At 34.3% G+C, this 15,455-nt stretch overlaps 2 protein-coding genes across 5 annotated transcripts; both read left to right on the forward strand.

Annotated features, from left to right (window-relative positions):
- Positions 1 to 133: 133 nt before the first annotated feature.
- On the forward strand, positions 134 to 4,153 carry LOC113053220 (uncharacterized). Of its 4 annotated transcripts, none has more exons than XR_003277188.1 (8): positions 134 to 485; positions 879 to 1,115; positions 1,407 to 1,733; positions 2,045 to 2,368; positions 2,592 to 2,708; positions 2,994 to 3,118; positions 3,203 to 3,243; positions 3,366 to 4,150. XR_003277188.1 is itself a non-coding variant. In XM_026218071.1 (8 exons), the coding sequence occupies exons 2-8, from the start codon at positions 986 to 988 to the stop codon at positions 3,408 to 3,410; spliced, it is 1,068 nt and encodes a 355-aa protein (XP_026073856.1). In that variant the 5' UTR covers positions 134 to 485; positions 884 to 985; the 3' UTR covers positions 3,411 to 4,153. The 4 variants fall into 4 exon arrangements, 2 of the variants coding, with proteins under 2 accessions (XP_026073856.1, XP_026073855.1); XR_003277189.1 differs by adding an exon at positions 1,890 to 1,960 and having other exon boundaries at positions 2,592 to 3,118; positions 3,366 to 4,147; XM_026218071.1 differs by having other exon boundaries at positions 884 to 1,115; positions 3,035 to 3,118; positions 3,366 to 4,153.
- Positions 4,154 to 10,097: 5,944 nt separating this feature from the next.
- On the forward strand, positions 10,098 to 15,322 carry LOC113053222 (uncharacterized). Its single transcript, XM_026218074.1, has 9 exons — positions 10,098 to 10,187; positions 12,171 to 12,416; positions 12,672 to 12,767; positions 13,705 to 13,983; positions 14,133 to 14,225; positions 14,337 to 14,402; positions 14,534 to 14,605; positions 14,674 to 14,702; positions 14,820 to 15,322. The coding sequence occupies exons 1-9, from the start codon at positions 10,121 to 10,123 to the stop codon at positions 14,886 to 14,888; spliced, it is 1,017 nt and encodes a 338-aa protein (XP_026073859.1). The 5' UTR covers positions 10,098 to 10,120; the 3' UTR covers positions 14,889 to 15,322.
- Positions 15,323 to 15,455: the final 133 nt, after the last annotated feature.

Consider the following 15,455-nt stretch of genomic DNA (forward strand, 5'->3'; position numbering starts at 1 on the left):
CTTAACACAGAGAAGCTGTTTGCTATAGTCATTAATGACTATTACCTAAGTTGCAAGTGTTATTTAAAAATAAATTTTAATACCTGCCATTTTCAGTTATCCTGTTACTCAAACACTACTACTGAAAAATTGCATTAGCTGAACCACATGGCTATTTAAAATGCCAGTATTTTTCTGTGTTTAGTTACATAAAACTCTTTGACGATAATATTTAATGTACAGTAAGTACCCACATCATTCCTTATTAAAACATAATTCAAGACCAACCATTTGCACAGATATACCACAACATTCGTTGGGCCAGATGTTTGATCTAATTTTAAAACAAACCATTAAAAACCTCTCCTTTCATTTCCTCTTTTTCTGCATTACAAGATTGATACTTCTTCGGCCTCTCTGAAATAAGACGGAACACAACACCATGCATATCATCTCATTTTTTGTATTGATGTTAAAAATTGTGCTTTGTTACAGATCTCAAGAAGGTGAGTATTACAAATCTTATGCTATATAAACAATAGCCTATACTGTATATTTTCATACTTCTGATTGTTTGTTACGTTGTTACTAAGAAACATATCAGTCATGTTTAGCTGGGAAGTATATTTTAAACAGTCTTTACCATCATTACTGTAATTTTAATTTAACAATGCTCCGTGCTTGTACCATAATTTAATTACACTACATAGAACATCATCTAATATTATTTGATATGTGAGTAGACCTAACAATTATGTTTGTGACTTGTAATAATGTCATTGAGTAACCCTAACCAAACCTCAAATCAGAATTCTAATCTTTGACTTTCAATATTTCAATCGATTGTTGTAACAGTAACACTGGTATTTGTTCACTCTTTTAATTTCACCTCTTCAAAGTTCAGCGTGGATCTGACGTGTCTTTGCGATGTGACGTTCCTCTCCGGTCTAATTCCTCCACTTTGCATTGGGAGAAAGATGGAGAACAAACACCCAACAGCACTCTGATGTACAACACCTCTGCCTACATCATCTTACACACTGTTGATGAACGCAGTGAAGGGAAATATTACTGTAGATTGATGCAAGATGGAATCGTACAAACTGTTAAGAATCACACACTTAATGTCACTTCATGTAAGTACATTCAATTCAATTGTGTCAGTGTTTTGTGTACACTGTCATGATCTCCAAATTGCTGTTTCAAAGTATGTGATTTATCTAATTAAAATAAATTGTAGGCTATATTGTATATAATTTGTATATAATCAAAGAACATCTCCAGTCTATAGTTAATAAAACAGGTTTGAATGTGTCAAAGTGTGAATAAGATATGTTCAGTGGATAATGACTGAAACTGCTATTTACTGTAATTTACTTGGTACACTATACTTTTTCCACAAAGCTATACTCTCTATATCTTTCCAGATTCACAGAATAAAAAGCATACAATTTACAGACAAAGTGCCCATAATAGTGATGTATCACTGATCTTCAAGTCTAAAAAGAACTACCACGGGTTAAGGTGGACATGGGAACAGAGACCTAAATCACAGATTGATCTGATAGCTGTAGAAAAAGGAAGAGAAGTTCAAATAAAAGGACCAATTAAACCAGGAAGAAATTCTTTTACTACATACACTGGTCAATGTTTCATATTTCACATCTCACCTGTGAACTTCAATTATAGTGGAACATACAGGTGTATTACTGAAACAACAGTCTACACAACCACAATACTACGCACAATCAGAGGTTTGTAGGAAATTTACATAGTTTTCTCACTTACATGCAACATGTTTGTTCTCAGCTGTTCAAAGCTGTAAAGCAATGTTTGTGTTTCAATAATATTTCTTAACAATGAACAATTTTGTATTTTTTTTTTTTTTTTCTTGGTGAAACAATGTTTAGAGAGATGGTTTGGTCAAATTCAGTGAGTGAGAACTAGTTAAACAGCTAGCATTGCTAGTAGTGCATTTGAGGTGTGTTGAAACGTTAAAATATTTATTTATTTTGTAGATTTTAATAAGTATATTTCTCCAAATGTAAAATCTAATTGATTTCAGTCTCAGTGGAGTCCCCTAATGGTGTGTTGAGGATTCAGTCAGTGGATCTTACCTGTGAAGTTTCTGAAGTAAATGATTCAGTGACGCTGGTCTGGCTCAGGATGGAGGGGAACAGAGGAGTGCTGGTCAAACAGCAAAATATGACTAAGAAAAACACCATGTTACGTCTCACAGTGAATCTATCCAACTATAAAACAGACCCGCTGCACTGGCAGTGTGCAGTTTTTACTGAGAATACACTCAGAGCTCTGGCCCCTATAACAATCAGTCGTACCTCATCAAATATAACTGCTCCAACAGAAAGCTCAACTGTAACAAACAAAGGTAATATTTTTGAACCATTAATATACTGTGTGTGTGTGTGTGTGTGTGTGTGTGTATATATATATATATATATATATATATATATATATATATATATATATATATATATATATATATATTTACTTTAACACAGATTGAATTCTCAAAATATACATTTTAAAATACAAATTTTCACTGTTTAATCATGACACTGTTGTAATCATCTGACTCAACATGTCTGCAGAAGACACCATGACAGAGGACAATCATCTACAGACAGAGACCATTGTGGGTTGTGTTGTTACTGTCAGTGTGCTGATTCTGCTGGGATTTCTAGTTTTTAAATGTCAGCGAAAAACAGGTGAACTCATCTCAGAGACAATATAGGAAGGAGAACACTGTCCAAATGAATGGGTCAGATTGTGACATTGTCTATGGGAAGTGAATTAAAGTCCTGTCTTTCATTTTAAATGGCTAACTGCATTTTTTCAGAGACACTGCTTGTTTTTATAGCTTGTTAGTACACACATGCTTATTAGCTGGATCAAGCTATTTGATGCAGCTTGACCTTGATTTATATTTTATATAAAAATGTTTTACTTGTTTAAGTGTACATTTTGTCCATTGCATGTTTTCCTAATTGCAGTGAGATTTGAAATACGAGATGTTGTCGTATTGTTTCACTAGATGAAGGTCACGTCACTGGATTAAAATCACAAGATGAAGAAGACATCCATTATGCTTCAGTGACAGTAGCAGGATTAAGTCATGGTAAGACAGACGTTTAAATGTCTTCTGTAAGTTGTATATATTGAGAAATCTATGTTAAATATATGACTATGATTTTATTTCCAGGAGCTGACAAGTGTTTTATAGGAAATCATCCAAATTCAGAGGTCAGCTATGAAATCAACTTCTTTCATAAACATTTCAGATTGTCATTTTGATTTTGTAATGATACGTGTGGTATATATATACGTTTGTGATTCATTTGCGATGTATGTCTCAATATCTACAGGACGGAAATTCGGCAGTCATCTACTCAGCCATTAAAGCACAGTGAGCCTTGTCACATGGGAGCTTTGTATTTTATTTATTTCATTTATTTAAAATAAATGGAATTGCTAAAACACAGAATGAATCTTGTATTAATGATAGCATGCTACTCATCCATTATTTTGGTACTAAATGTTAAAACATAAGACTAATGAACCATGCATGCTCAAGTGCATTATGGGTGTGTAAGCATAAGGTCTTTGGGTTTCACTTGAATTGGAAACATAAATGCATCAACACGATCTCTGAGTATAATCAGATCTATATGCTGACATGCCAGAAATAACCCCAATGTGGTTTCATGACACACAACTGTGTTAATTTTAGCACAGTATTTCCTGTTATGGAAAAACAAAACAAAAAACAAGATGATTTAGCTTTGCAGCAAATGTTTAAACTAACTAAAAGTAAAAGAAAATTCAAAAAATAAAAATAAATAAATGAAAATGAATTGCAATAATTTTAAACAGTGAAACATGTGAACTGAAGCCTATAACAATTTTTTTTTAATTGAATGTTGTCATGCACAACAGCATGGATTAATTAAATTAGAAGAAGGAAGAGGAGAAGAAGAATGTTTCTTAAACCTCTTGTCTAACTATAATCACATCAGTCCATCACTAAGAACACATTACTGTGTGTAACATGAAAATGAGTTTCAAACACCTACTTCAAAATTTTACAGTAGTGTTACATTTCTTATTGAGTTGTATTTTTAAATATTTATTTGTAATAATAAATAAAAAACGTTAAGAAGGCTGCATGTGACAAGTAAGGTAAATAATTTTGTAAATTAATTCTTTCAGCAAAAGTGAAAGTAAATACTTTTGTAATGTTGTAAAAAAAAAAAACATTCAGATAGAAAATGTTAATTTCAACATGTAATAATATTTCTCAATATTACTGTTTTAACTGTGTTTTTGATCAAATAAATGCAGCCTAAGTAATCGTAAAATCTAACTGACCCCAATATTTTCTTTTTTCTTGAAGAATGAAAGTTAGAGCATGTGTTCTATGTAAGTTATGGCAACGCTGTAAAATAAATTTGTTCTTCATCTCTCTACTTTGTTTAAAATTCATGAGCTCTCTGTTTTCTGTGGCATTCAGATATCTGACTATTGCATGGTTTGCACCACCCAGTAAAAGTTTCTTGCTACACCTTCTTTAAACTCTTCAGAGTGCATCACTTTATCTGAGGCAATGGGAAGAAGAATCATGCCACTTATATCTTTTCCCATCTTTGTTTTGATTTTATTGCGATTTCATGCTATCGGTGAGTCTCACTTTAACTACTGATCATATCAAAAGGAAGAATATTCTATATTAATTCGTCCCTCTTTTGTACCTCGTTAATCGACATGACAAATTCTAAATAGAAATTAATACATTCTAGAATTATTTAATAATGTTCAAGCCATTTGAAAAAAAAAAAAATGTAGTACAGTTATCTGCAGTTTCACATACACTGTTATTATATTCAAATTAAATTAATTTTTAAAGCTGTATATAACTGTTTTACAAAAAAAAAAAATGAACCTAAACATGTCTACTGTATGTCAGTGTGTGATTAACAACCACGACAGACAAAAAGTTTTATTTACAAAGCACACAGTCTAAACCTTAAAACATGAAGGTTGGTTGATTTTTCCTTACAGCAACAATATTTAAAAAAAGATATTTGCAGTTTCTCAAACTCTTTTCTAATGTTCTAGTTGTCAGAGTTCAGCGTGGATCTGACGTGTCTTTGCGATGTGACGTTCCTCTCCTGTCTAATTCCTCCACTTTGCACTGGGAGAAAGATGGAGAACAAACACCCAACAGCACTCTGATGTACAACACCTCTGCCTACATCATCTTACACACTGTTGATGAACGCAGTGAAGGGAAATATTAATGTGGATTAACTGTTTACATAGAAATATTTTTTACATAGAAGCATAGTAAATACATACTTACAATACTGTCCATATCCATTCAAGTAGGTACACTGTAAACCCTGATAAGTTCACAGAACTCAAAAAATATTTTTTAACGGATTACACAAAAACATTTAAGTGATGTTTTTAAATGTTTTAGGTTTACATAAACTTAAAAAAAAAAATTCCAGTTGCCTTAAATTATCTCAGAGTTATCTTAAATAATGATATTTCTGAACTTATAATTAGGGAGTAATTCACTCATAATTTTATCCATTTTTCAACTCCTATAATGTGGGAAATACACTCAAAATTAGGCTTTTGCTGTCCATCCTCAGTCTAACCACAGGCTCTACTCTTCACCACAACGGAAACACTACAAATCCAACATAAACTTTTGTAAAATCTAATATAACACAACGTGTATTAACTTATGTCCCTCTATGTTAATCTTGTGTAAAAACACACAAAATAACACTTAATTTCTAAATTTTCCTTGTTTTCTGAAGCAAAGCATGCTGGGAACTAGAAAACACAATCATTTTAAGTTCGCCTCACTACAACAACTTTTTGAGTTAACAGAACTTATTTAAATTAAGTCCAATGAACTTTCATTATTATTTGAGTGCAATTAACTAATTTCATTTGATTAATTTCACTGTTCGGTTTTACAGTGTATAGTGCTTTACTAAATAGAAACTAAAATTGCACAATTGTATTGCACATTAACCTCTATGTTCTTTAAAATGAGAAATCTGTTAAAATTATGACGATTTTTTTTTTTTTTTCCAGGAGATGACAAAACCGAAATGCAAGTTCAGATGCCAGCTTTAAAAAAAAACCCTTTTATAAATATTTCAGATTGTCATTTTGATTTGTTAATGAGGAGTCTGTTATATTTATTTGTGATTTATGTACAGTAAATACACTATGTTATGTGGAGGGTAGGGATGAGCTCAAACGCAGACAGGATAAACTACACACAGGGTTATTTATTGACAAAAGGGGAAAACAAAAACCCACGAGGGGAAAAACAACGACTAGGGCAAAGACAAGATGATCTAACAAGACTAGGAACTAACAGTTAACAAAGACTCTTAACATAAGAACACTAACTACAGATAAACATTCACAACGGGTCTTCAATGTGGAACAATAAAAATCGCAGAATAGAGCTGTAATCGGGCCTTAAAAGTTAGGCCCGACAGGACCCGAGCCCGACAGGTTTCGGCCCGAGCCCGACAAGTACATTTTGATAGACAGCTTTTTTAAAGCCCGAACCAGTTTACAGCCCGACATTATTCAAATGTGCGCACGCACACAGCTCTTTTGCCAACAATGAACAATTTATTCATGTTTTAACATAATTTACTCATAACTAACGTAGACTAGACCACTTGGAAGTTGGAATAAAGAAATAAAATAAGTCCTGTGTCACATCGTTACATCTCAGCATTCTAGACATAGGCTCATTTAACCTATAAATAGACCAACAAAAACGAGTCATTAAAAAAAAATTAAGATAAATTTTAAATTAAGATGGGTATTTGGCAATAACGAAATTAAGATAAAATTTATTTTATAAAAGAATAATGCCAACATTAGCGTAAATACTCTGTCAACATTATGCATTTAAGACTCAATGAATATTTAGTTATCACTTGAAAAACCTTTACTCACAGATTAGGCTAGGTCTACATGTTTTTGTGGAGGAAAATGATTGAATCCACTGTAGAGGTCTTCAGCGCGTTCCTGCGCTCACTGATGGTGCGTCATTATTCACTCATTATTCTCATTATAAGCATGGTCAAAACTTTTCCACACCTCGCTCCCAGTTTGCTTTAGTTGCTGGTGACACCAAAACGTAATCACCAGAGGCAAGCCTCCATTACACCTGCTCAGCATTCATTTTCGCATCTTTCTCGCGCTAATCGAAACACATCACATGACCGCTCGTTTACCTGGAAAACCGGAGCGCAAGCCCAAGCCCAGCCCGATCCAGCGTAAAATGATAGAAATTAAGCCCAAGCCCGAACCCGAACCCGACCCCGACCCCGACCCCGACCCCGACCCCGACCCCGACCCCGACCAGTCCCGTCCCGTCCCGTCGGGTTCAGGCAAAGATCTTCAGCTCTATCGCAGAATCACATGTAGAAACAATGAACTGCACAGGACAGTGAAGACAAGGGGATATAAATAGGAAGACTAATGAAGACACAACAGGTGGCACGGGCAAAGCAATCAAGACAAAACTAGGATAACAAGGGGGCGGGGCAAGGGAACGAGACAACACAAGCACATGGCCCAACAACCAGGCCATGTGCTTGCACACAAAACACGGGTCCGTCATGATCCTGCCTCAAGACTAGAAGAAAATCAAGGACACGAGGGCAGAATCATGACACTTTAAGCTTGTATATCAATATCCACAGGTGTCAGACAGCAGTACTACAGTCATCTACTCTCATCTTTAAAGCACTGTGAGCCTTGAAACTGGAAAATCTTGTACAAAACTTTGTATTACTATTATTATTATTATTATTATTATTATTGAATATAGTTATATCTTGTATTAATAATAGGAAGCTAGTCATTCTAGGTATATTTTTTTTTTTTGGGGTATATGAATGAAAATGTAGCTCTTTGCTCAAGTGCATTATGGGAGTGCTCAGTCTGTAAGTAAAGGGTCTTTGGGTTTCACTTGAATTGGAAACACAAATGCATCACCAACACTATTTCTGAGTATTAGCAGATCAATATGCTGACATGCCAGAAATAAACCCCAATGTGGTTTCATGACACACAACTGTATTTCCTGTTGTGGAAAAAAGATGATTTAGCTTTGCAAAAACATTTTAAGGAAGACTGCAGAAAGAAATTGCAAGCATTTTAAACCATGAGTTATTAAAAATGATACAGAAAAATGACTGCATTGCATTTGTGGACTCATTTTCTCATTTTGAGATATAAAATGTTTTCAGGCACATTTGAAATAGTTCTGTGATGACAAGTGCATCAGTAAATGCAATAACAATAACGATGTTTCTTATGCCTCTTGTCTAACCACAGTTCTCTTGTCACAAAGATGTTTGGCGCATGAGGGTTGCTGGCCACAAAATTTAATTTCAGTTTGATTTATTTGCACAGTTTATTTTAGTCATGAATTTATTTCATTCATATTGTTTTAACTACCTTTTCAAACCTCCAGCACGCAAGACTGTACAGAACTAATGGACCACAAACCACTTTTAGCAAAAGCTAAAAATACAATATATGGGTCAAAATTATTGATTTTTCTTTTATGCTAAAAATCATTAGGACATTAAATGAAGATAATGTTCCATGAAGATATTTTGTACTTTTCCTACTGTAAATATATTAAAACTTATTTATTAGTAATATGCATTGCTAAGAATTTCATTTGGACAAATTTAAAGGCCATTTAATTTGTACTTAGAATGTTTTTTTTTTTTTTATCTTGTACCCTCAGATTACAGATTATCTCTGCCAAATATTGTCCTAATAAATAATCCTATTAAACCATACATCAAGGCAAAGCTTATTTATTCAGGTTCCAAATGCTGTATAAATCTCAATTTAAAAAAAAATAAAAAATAAATTAATAAATACTGTTATGATTGGTTTTGTGGTCCAGGGTCACATTTATTACTTAAATTAGAATGATTATAATTAGTTTACACAACAACACTTAACATTTTATTAATGATTTTATAGAGGAAATGTCAGTGGACAACTTCAGTGTTATTTGTGTATTAATTTAGATTTGTATTTGATTACAAAAAAAAACTATGCTTTTTCACTTTTTCAACTTTAGTTAGTTTATAATGATGCAGTTTGAACAAACAAAAACATCTGCAAATTTACAAAGCTCAAAGTCCACTTCAAAGGGAGATATTTATTTAACAAAAATCACTTTTCAAAAACTACATCGAACGACTCGGACTACAGCGCGTATTTTCTGGGATTTGTGATCTCACAAATCTGTACAAATGGGACGAGTCTTGGTTGAGCTGCACTAGAGAAGTCAATGAATGTTATGACTATGTCAGAGACACGCTAGTTTTCCCAAGGCAGATGAATTTAGAGTGGTTACAATCATCCGGGATTAAATTGTGCTCAAACTGATTTTATTTTTGAATATTTACACTGCAGCAGGCAGCTATGGTAATGGGCATTACATTTCCTGACCAGCTGCCAATCACAACACACACTGGCCCAGTTAACCAATCACAGCACATTTTGTATTTCAGAAGGCGGGCCTTCATTTGATACAGGAACTATTCAAGCCTTTCAGCCAGACTGGGGAGAAGTGTTGTAATAATTTCAAATATGTGGAAAATATTGTGTTTTCAAACAACCTGTTCTACAGCCCCAAAACAAAAGAAAGACTTTTCAGGCATAATAGGACCTCTTTAATAATGGACCTCCTAAAAACCTTTTTGACTTTATATTGCATTTTAGATCACAGATTTGTGTGTCTGAAATAGACCTTAAGATTTGACCTCAGTTTAGCAACCATTTCCTGCACTGGAAATGAAGTAATCAGGAATACCAGACTTGTCTTAAAATAAAATGTAGTTTATAAACATTTTTTTTATGCAATATTACATTAAATTGGCTTAGAGCTGTTTAAACCAAAACATATGCAAGTAAAAGAACACACACACACACACACACACACACACACACACACACACACACACAAGTTGTTGTCTGGCTAGCACTTCCTTTAGACTCTTCAGAGTGCATCACATTATCTGAGGCACTGGAAGGAAGAATCATGCCACCTACATCTTTTACAATCTTTATTTTTATGTGTGGCTTTTATTCCAGATTTCATGCCATCGGTGAGTCTCACTTTAATTACTGATCATATCAAAAAAAGACAAATATTCTTTCTAGACATTTTTTTTATTATTTCCTATTTTGCAGCTTGTTGATCGACAGACAACATACAGGTGCTGGTCATATAATTAGAATATCATCAAAAAAATTATTTATTTCACTAATTACATTCAAAAAGAGAAACTTATAATATACAATTACTGTGATTCATTACACACAGACTGACATATTTCAAATGTTTATTTCTTTTAATTTTGATGATTATAACTGACAACTAAGGAAAATCCCAAATTCAGTATCTCAGAAAATTAGATTATTGTGAAAAGGTTCAATATTGAAGACACCTGGTGCCACACTTTAATCAGTTAATTAACTCAAAACACCTGCAAAGGCCTTTAAATGGTCTCTCAGTCTAGTTTTGTAGGCTACACAATCATGGGGAAAGATTGCTGACTTGACAGCTGTCCAAAAGACGACAATTGACACCTTGCACAAGGAGGGCAAGACACAAAAGGTCATTGCAAAAGAGCCTGGCTGTTCACAGAGCTTTGTGTCCAATCACATTAAAAGAGAGGCGAAGGGAAGGAAAGTATGTGGTAGACTAAAGCAATAGGGATAACCGCACCTGGAGAAGATTGTGAAACAAAACCCATTCAAAAATCTGGGGGAGATTCACAAAGAGTGGACTGCAGCTGGAGTCAGTGCTTTAAGAACCACTACACAAAGACGTATGCAAAACATGGGTTTCAGCTGTCGCATTCCTTGTGTCAAGCCACTCTTAAACAACAAACAGCATCAGAAGCATCTAGCTTCAAAAAGGACTGGACTGCTGCTGAGTGGTCCAAAGTTATGTGCTCTGATGAAAGTAAATTTTGCATTTCCTTTGGAAATCAGGGTCCCAGAGTCTGGAGGAAGGGAGGAGAGGAACATAATCCACGTTGCTTGAGATCCAGTGTAAAGTTTCCACAGTCAGTGATGGTTTGCGGTGTCATGTCATCTGCTGGTGTCGGTCCACTGTGTTTTCTGAGATCCAAAGTCAACGCAGCCATATACCAGGAAATTTTAGAGCACTTCATGCATCCTGCTGCTGACCAACTTTATGGAGATGCAGATTTCATTTTCAACAGGACTTGTCACCAGCACATAGTGCCAAAGCTGGTTTAAGGACCATGGTATCTCTGCTCTTAATTTGCTAGCAAACTCACCTTAACCCCAAAGAAAATGTGGGATATTGTGAAGAGAAACATGCGATATGTCAGACCCAAGAATGCATTAGAGCTGAAGGCCACTATCAGAGCAACCTGGGCTCTCATAACACTTGAGCAGTGACACAGACTGATCGACTCCATGCCACGGCGCATTACTGTAGTAATTCAAGCAAAAGGAGCCCCAACTAAGTATTGAGTTCTGTACATGCTCATACTTTTCATTTTTACACTTTTTAGTCGGCCAAGATTTCTAAAAATCCTTTCTTTGTATTGGTCTTAAATTATATTATAATTTTCTGAGATACTTAATTTGGGATTTTCCTTAGTTGGCAGTTATAATCATCAAAATTAAAATAAATAAACATTTGAAATATATCAATATGTGTGTAATGAATGAATATAATACACAAGTTTCACTTTTTGAATGGAATTAATGAAATAAATCAACTTTTTGATGAAATTATAATTATATGACCAGCACCTGTATATAACTGTTTTACTCAAAACATTTGAACCTAAACATGTCTACTGTATGTCAGTGTGTGATTAACAACCATGACAGACAACCAGTTTTATTTACAAAGCACACAGTCTTAGCCTCTGAGTTTCAATACAGCAACAATAAAAAAAAAATATGAAACAGTATAATATATATATATATATATATATATATATATATATATATATATATATATATATATATATATATATATATATATAATTTTAACGTAAAAAATATATTTTTGCAGTTTCTCAAACTCTTTTCTAATATTCTAGTTGTCAAAGTTCAGCGTGGATCTGATGTGTCTTTGCGATGTGACGTTCCTCTCCGGTCTAATTCCTCCACTTTGCATTGGGAGAAAGATGGAGAACAAACACCCAACAGCACTCTGATGTACAACACCTCTGCCTACATTATCTTACACACCGTTGATAAACGCAGTGAAGGGAAATATTACTGTAAATTGATGCAAGATGGAATCGTTCAAACTGTTAGGATTCACACACTTAATGTTATTTCATGTAAGTACATTTTTACATTGTTATTATTACATTAAATCTGTATTTCTGCCTGTTAAATGTCTAAATAATAATGATCTATAACATTTTCCATTAAGAAGACTGTAGGTTATATATGCAGAAGTCATTAAAAATAAAGAAAAATAATGTTTAGGCCTAAAGACGTTGCTTTTCACAAATATGTTTTCAAATGACCCATGCTACTAACTGAGATAGATCTACTACTGAAAGTCACCAAGTTACCATATTGTTTTCCAGATTCAGATGGAAATAGTAAAAGTCAAAGCATTTCCAGTCAAAGCTCCAGTCAAAGCTCCAGTAATACCAATGTGTCACTGATCTGCAAGTCTCCAAGTAAGTACTGGAAGTGGACCTGGGAGTAAAAATCTAACACACTGATTGATCTGATAGCTGTTGAAAATGGAGGAGAAGTTCAAATAAAAGGACCAATTAAACCAGGAAGAGGTTCTTCAGAAAACATACAATAGTCAAGCTTTTATCTTTCACATCTTACCTATGAACTTCAATTATAGTGGAACATACAGGTGTATTACTGAAACAACAAACTATGCAATAACAATACTACGCACAATCAGATGGTTGTGAAATACATAAGTTAACAAAGTGATTTGACATTCAGCCAAGTGTGGTGACCCATACTCAGATTTTGTGCTCTGCATTTAACCCATCCACACACGCATGCACGCGCACACACACACACACACACACACACACACACACACCTGGAGCAGTGGGCAGCCAATTATGCTGCGGCGCCTGAGAAAGCAGTTGGGGGTTCAGTGACTTGCTCAAGGGCACCTCAGTCGTGGTATTGCCGGCCCAAGACTCAAACCCACAACCTTAGGGTTAGGAGTCAAACTCTCTAACCATTAGGCCACGACTTCCCCCCTAAAATAATAATATTTTTTTAAGTCAAGTCAAGTCTGCTTTATTGTCAATTCTTCCACATGTACAGTACATACATACAGAGAATTGAAATTGCGTTACTCTCAGACCCCCAGTGCATACAGATAACATAGATAACAGAGCCTAAAAATCTAGACCAAATATAAAATATAAGAAACAACTATACAATCAGGGAATGTAAAAAATACATAATAAAATTTAAAATAAAGTTAAATAAAGCAGCATAAGGCACAGGGCAGACAGAGTGCAAATCAGTGAAGTGAACAAACAGTGCAGATAAAAGATTTTTATTGCAAAAAAGAAGCTTATTCAGTCTGATGTGTTTACTGCATGTCATTCATGTTATTGTTGATCTCCATCTCAGTGGAGTCTCCTGATGGTGTGTTGAGGATTCAGTCAGTGGATCTTACCTGTGAAGTTTCTGAAGTAAATGATTCAGTGACGCTGGTCTGGCTCAGGATGGAGGGGAACAGAGGAGTGCTGGTCAAACAGCAAAATATGACTAAGAAAAACACCATGTTACGTCTCACAGTGAATCTATCCAACTCTAAAACAGACCCGCTGCACTGGCAGTGTGCAGTTTTTACTGAGAATACACTCAGAGCTCTGGTCCCTATAACAATCAATTGTACCTCAAACAAAGGTAACATTTTCATCCATTAATTCACTGTATTTTCACCTTAACTCAGAATGGAATTGTGAGCTCAAGATGTACAATGTAAATGTTCTAGCTCATCCTCAAGATGTAATTAACAATTAAATTTTTTTTTAAAAGTCTTCCTTTACTTACAGTAATCAACAAACTATTTTGCTGTGTTTTGACTCTATTTACTGGGATACTGCTTGGAGCTCTATTGTACTACTGCTACAGGAAACGGAAGTCAGGTACAAAAACAATCAGATCTTTAAAAATTAGAAATCTTTCTGTAGAAAAAGTGTAAGAAAAGTGTAAGTGTAAGTACAGTGTAACTCTTGCTGTGTTTGCCATCATTTCAGTGCACTCTAACCCTCAGGAGTCTGAACCAGTCTATATGAATATCAACCATATGAGACATGAAAGAGGTATTTAAATCAACAAAATATTTTTCATAGTATCAGTACAGGAACCCTCCGGCAAACCTAGCATCATGTTGCCTATTGTTAACAAGATATCCAAAAAATGTGTTGATCTATTTTCCTTCATCCTCTTCCAGTAGAGCGCAGCACACCAGAAAACAGAGAAAATAGTCATAAAATATACCGCAATATCAGAAGAAACAGATATGGTAAGATCAGTTTCATACAGTAATTCCAAAATTTCAGCATAATCTGATAATTATCTTTGTGTCTGCAGGAAAAGGAAACATAAATAAAAGAGATGAGGTAAGTGCGGTACAGTTCAAAACAGTATATATTTTTTTACATATAAGAAATTATGTTGAATTGTCACTTTCCCCCAAAATAGTTTATTTTTTGCTATAAATTTACCTTGACTTTCAGACACCGGATACATCAGACAGTTTGACCTACGCAACCATTGTTTTCAACAAGTCCAGGTTTCAGACTTAAAATATAACTCCAGTCAATTAGGAAAACCTATGACACAATTTCATATAAGGTTTTATTTTTATATATGAACCTCAAACCAATATCTCACAGAGAAAGTATGAACATTTTCTTTATTAAACATTGTCTGGTCACAAAAGATATAATCTGAGAATGCATTTAGAGATTCTCAGATCTACAGTAACTGCGTTCATTAAACCACCAGCTCAAAAATTAATCCTACTGACTGAAACTGGATAATTGCATCCTTTTATTAGTGTTGTTTTAATCACATTTGTAAAAGCATCAATAGGCAGCCAAATATTATCATGATTTTGCATTTGTTATATTATAGGTGCCTTCATATATGTGCATGCATGCTGTTGAAATGGCCATTTGATGGCACTGTTTGAAAACATTCTTGAATAATAATAATAAAGTGTAAGTACTAAAAAGGATAATGCAGTTACATCCTCTTCTCTCTCACTTTCTCTGTCTGTCACTTTCATCCTCCTGGAATCCACCCAGAACATGCTGCTTCATTGTACTTCAATCTAAAACACAAAAGTGTGGAAAAAAGTAGTTTGAATA

This window comes from Carassius auratus, chromosome 34, assembly GCF_003368295.1.
Source record: "Carassius auratus strain Wakin chromosome 34, ASM336829v1, whole genome shotgun sequence".
Lineage (NCBI taxonomy): Eukaryota > Metazoa > Chordata > Actinopteri > Cypriniformes > Cyprinidae > Carassius > Carassius auratus.